The 5,432-nt window shown below is 27.7% G+C and overlaps 1 protein-coding gene across 1 annotated transcript; it reads left to right on the plus strand.

The window, feature by feature from the left end:
* The first annotated feature begins 4,049 nt into the window (after positions 1 to 4,049).
* Positions 4,050 to 4,841, plus strand: LOC103497404 (uncharacterized). The gene has a single exon (XM_008459580.3). The coding sequence runs from the start codon at positions 4,201 to 4,203 to the stop codon at positions 4,675 to 4,677; it is 477 nt and encodes a 158-aa protein (XP_008457802.2). The 5' UTR covers positions 4,050 to 4,200; the 3' UTR covers positions 4,678 to 4,841.
* Positions 4,842 to 5,432: the final 591 nt, after the last annotated feature.

Consider the following 5,432-nt stretch of genomic DNA (forward strand, 5'->3'; position numbering starts at 1 on the left):
TTATAATTCGATTATGACGTTTTTTTTTAATACAACAATGATGGGGAGAGTGAGAAAATCTCATACTTTAATGGAGTAAATGATGCATGTTGATTATCGAAACTAGGTTCATTTTGACGGCCTCCTACCCTAAACCATGTTTGATTCTTGGATTTTGTCATGAGATTTCATACAAATTGGAAACTAGGTGAATATATGCGTCTACACAAGTCAAATGCAATGTTATAGACACAACACTTGAGACAATAAGAAAAAAGAATACAAAAACGTATAAACACATAGGTTGATTAATTAATTATATCTAGTATGGTGCAATGAGACCTACGTTTGGGGCAGAGTGTTCGATGAAAATAATTTAACTAAAATATGTTAAATGACTACAATGAAATACTTATCTATTGGAAAACCCCTCTATATTAACTCTCAGACAACTTACTTCCAGTGAAGAGAGTTTATATGCTCCCCAAACTTGAAAATCACTTTCTTAGTCAAAGAGTATATGAAATGAATATAGTTTTTTCTTTCACTAAAGTAGATACAAGAACAAACACTTAAAAAAAAACTAACAAACAAACCATTGTAGTCCAATAGCTAGAGAGAGTCCACAAGGACAACACCTCTTCATAGATTAATGAAAACCCTTGGAATACAATCTAAAAATCAAAAGGGCTAACCCTAAAAGACATCAAAGTATTACAAATAGATATAAGTTTTATGAGAAAATTAAACAATTCGATAATGTTAGAGCGTTATTACGTCTCGATTTTTCTAACTTTACTATATAATATATCACATTAATTACTTCACGTATTTCAAACCAATTCAACTTTAATTAAAACAAATTTATTTAAATAAATAAATGCCAATAAAATAATTTATCCAAAACATGGAAACACCATATGTTTGGGATTCTTTAATTAAAACGATAATATGAAAATTAAGAATTACAAGATCTTAAAACTACAATTGAAAAGCTACGATTAAAAACATTCATGATGTTCAAAACTGCATGACTTAAAAGATGAAGCAAAATAATGACCGTTGGTACTATAAGCTAAGGTTATAGACTTTGTAAACTAACTTACAATATAAACTCTCTTGAGTACTCGTCTTGTCGGTCTCTCTAGATCTCTCCATTTTTCCATCTAAGATGCACAAATAATGAAACATATCCATCACGAAATGGATTATTACTCCATTTTAATTTACTTGACATTAACATTGTTATAAGTTTTCAAGTTAAATTGAGTATTATATTATATTAGCAAAAATTAAATGTTATTCTCATGTAGAGGGTACCTCGTAAAGAGCATATATATCGAGAAAGTGGACTCCAATTTTCCTACCTAAAAACATAATCAATCGATACTAATTTAAAAAGTGAACTCCAAATTAATTACGGTTGCTGTTTGTCTGTATTTTTGTAATAATTATAATGGATCGTGGGATCTTCTTTCATATTTGTAACCATATTATGCAATCTAATTGAGTGGTGGAGTATACTCAATCTAATATATCTCTTTTTATTTTTACCGTTATTTTTACTAGCACTATAAAAATAAAAGTAAAATATATGTTGGATTTGTAATTATAAGAATCAAAAGCTATCTACATAATAGTTTTCATTTTAAATATATTACAATCGATCTATCACTAGACTTTAATTATGATTCCACCAAATTTATTACGAGTGGATAAATGCGACTAAAAAGGTAAATGTAATATAAAATAATTTAGAGTACAACGAGCACAATTAAAATAAATATAATTTATAAACAGAATAGTTGATTTAATATTTTATTCACAATAATTTTAAAAGTTTCGATAATTTAGATGATATTATAAATATTATAATGATATATGTGTTAAACAGATGTTCCTCCTTCATGTCAATGTCAGATTATAATATTATTTTTTCTCGATATCCGTGTATCTGTTGTGATTCATTTTCACAACAGTTAACAATTTACCAAACAAATCCTCAATCTTTCTTTAAAAGGTTGACTAGTTGAATCTTCAAAATTCATGAAACTAAAGTATATTTACTCGCAACATAATACATCAATGAAAAAAAAAGAAAAAACCCCCATTTTATTATTTTTGGATTTGTTTACTTGTGTCATGCAATTGTACTAACACACGAGGCATACATCGAAATTTGTAATGAAATAACATAATTCGATTCATGAATTGAAAGTTCTCTATCCAATTAGGCTTAAAAATTAAATTTAAGATATTTACTGTAATTGTTACCGTCAATAAAAATAAATTTTACTAAATTCAAAATTTTTATATATATATATATATATAAAAAAAACAAAAAGGAATGCGATCACATTGTTGATTCAAAATTGAATACTATTGATTTATGTAATATAAGTTTGCTACAATGATATTAATTTTTTAGTATGATTGGGTAAACATTATAACCTAAAACTTTGAAAGTGAGGAGAGAGTGAGATAGAGATAAAGAGAGTGTGGTAGGGGACAAAACCGACGCATCGTTACAAAAACAACCACAAGAGAAATACATATTTATTTTAATACGGAAAGTCGAAAGAATTTGCTTTGCTTTCCTTTCCTTTCCTTTTCCTACCAACAATAAATTATTTTATTTTATTTTATCCATTCCCAAAAGTGCTTTTATTAGGCCATCGACGTGGCTACTTGCATGAGTTGAAACGTGTCACCTTCTTCACTACTTCAAATCATAACTCCTCTTTTCTATTTTAATCTCATTCTATTATTATTTCTGTGCTTTTTGCTTCGTAACTCTAATATCTCCAAAATGATTTCTTCAAAATCATATAGTAATGAAATTAATATCCCTCCATGTATACATCAATGGATACCATATTGACACTACAAAATCTGCTCAATATTATATATTAATCCTAACTTTATGGACTTTATCTCTATGTACTTCCTTTTTTTTCTTATTTTATTTTCATTTTGGCTTTTCAACTATTTTAAAAGTTACTTTAATATATATATAATGAGAAATAAACAAGTACACTTTTTATAGTGAAGGAAAAAAGAAAGAAAAAGAAAAAAAAAACACTTATTTATGGTTCTTCCATGTACTTTCACTCATTTTAGTGATTTTAAATCAACTATTGGAATTTCTTTGTATTGTTTTTTTTTTATTTTTTTATCAATATATTAAAAAACCCAAGTTAAATTTTAAAAATTATTTTCCTTGTGAAATTTTTGTTTTTTTAATCTAATCGAGAATTCAAGTTTTTTTTCTCAAGAAATAAAAATCGTAAGAAAAATATATATAAATTTTAAACTAAAAACTAAAATCGAAATAGATATTAATTAATCGTTAAACTAAACTTCCTTTTTAAAAAACCTATAGTTATTTGTAACCATTTGAATTTAGAACAATTAGGTTAAATAAATGAGAAATTGCTTGAATTCTTATGAAAAATAAAAAAAAAAAAGATAAAGAAAAATGAGAAAACAAATAGTACTTTACAAATATATAATATGAGAAAATTTTCTAATGCACAAAATTATTATAATATTTTTAATTAGAGCAAGAAAAACAGAAGAAAAAAATCAATAAACATATAATTTTTTTTTTTAAAATAAGTTTGATCAACTAATTGTAAAAAATAATATGTTGATAAATTAACATAGCTCAATTGATTTTAAATTAATTAATTTAATACGTTAGTAAAATAGACTAATTAGGGTAAATAAATTTTCATTTTAAAATTTCAAAATTAATAGAAAAGACTTTAATCACTTTTTTTTTCTTTCTCAAATTTCCTTTTTCTATTTTCTAAAAACACTTTAGTACTAAAAAACACATTTTTAATGAGGTACAAATTTTAATTTGCATCATAAAAACAAAGTCTAACTATTACAATAATTAATTTGAAAATTCAAGATTGTTTTGAAATTGACCAAAGAAATGAGTTTCTCTCATAACTCTAATTTCTTTCCACCAAATCAATCTTCCAGCCTGTCATCACTCACTTACAGTCTGGCACTTAACTAATTAATTAATCTCCGATTCTTAAGAGCAAAACGACAAAAACAATATCCAACGTGGCACTCTAATTTCAAACCTTTTCAAGAACTAACTCACTTTCTCTCCCCTTTATATACTCATTCTCCTTTCTCCTTCCTCCTTCGCTCAATTACATCTCGCCTTTCATCTACATCTAACTCACTCAGAAACCAAAAGAAATGGGGATTTGTGTTTCGTCTGATTCTACCAACGTTGCTACAGCGAAATTGATTCTTATTGATGGAACATTGGTTGAGTATTCATACCCGGTTAAAGTTTCTTACGTCCTACAAAAACATCCGTCGAGTTTTATCTGCAACTCGGACGATATGGATTTCGACGACGTCGTTTACGCCGTTGACGAAGACGACGAGCTTCAACTCGGGCAGCTTTACTTTGCTTTACCGTTGGAGAGGCTGAATCAGCGGATGCAGGCGGAGGAAATGGCAGCATTGGCGGTTAAGGCGAGTTCGGCGCTAATGAAGGGCGGAGGTGGTGGTGGGATGGAGAAATGTGGATCTAGAGGGACGGCGGTTATTCCGGTGGGAAATTGCGAGGAGGAGGAGGGGTTTAGGAAGGAACCGAGAAAGGGGGGTTTGAAGAAGAAGGGTGGAAGTAGGAAATTTAGGGCGAAGTTGAGTGCAATTCCGGAATAATGGAGTTTTTGTTAGGGTTAATAGTGTAAATATGATATGTTGCTCTTTGAGGATGTTTCGTTTCTTTTGCATCCCATAGGCAATGGCATCTGATTCTTTGTTGTCTACTTTTACATATTTACCCCTCAGTATAAGAAATTATTTCTCCAATTACTTTACACCAATTATATTAATTTCAAACTAATAAATGATTCGTATTGTTAAAACTGAACTTAATAAATTACTCAGAGGGTAATTATATTTTAAAATATATGATTCTTGAAAATATTTTAGAATGCAGTAAAATTTTACCGTTGACTAATGATGGATATTGATAAACGTTTAATAGTATTGTTAACGATGGATTATAATAACTTATCAAGTTGTTGAAATTTTGTTATATTTGTAAATTAAGGAAGAAAGACCGAACTCATTCATTCAATTAAGAAAAAGATTTAGAGAGTATTTCATAACTTGCAGAAAGGTAACTTTATAACAGTGTCTCAAAAGGAAAGAAATAAAAGAGATTTTATATTTAATTTAAATTTCTTTTTTACTGTATTTTGTAAATAGTTTTAACTTATTTAAGTAGAAAACAAATTTGAAGTAGAATTGAAAAAAGAAATAACAAGAGAATAAATTAAAATAGTTTACAAACCAAATGCAAAATAATGTTATTATTCATAATTCTTATGGAGTGAAAGTGATGATCTGAAAGTGATGATCGTGTATCTAATGTTTCGCTATTTAAATATAATAATCGTGTTTACAATTAT

Source organism: Cucumis melo, chromosome 11 (assembly GCF_025177605.1).
Source record: "Cucumis melo cultivar AY chromosome 11, USDA_Cmelo_AY_1.0, whole genome shotgun sequence".
Classification (NCBI taxonomy): Eukaryota; Viridiplantae; Streptophyta; class Magnoliopsida; order Cucurbitales; family Cucurbitaceae; genus Cucumis; species Cucumis melo.

Coding starts and splice junctions, on each gene's coding strand:
- LOC103497404 (XM_008459580.3), top strand. CDS start 4,201: ATGGGGATTTGTGTTTCGTCTGATTCTACCAACGTTGCTACAGCGAAA.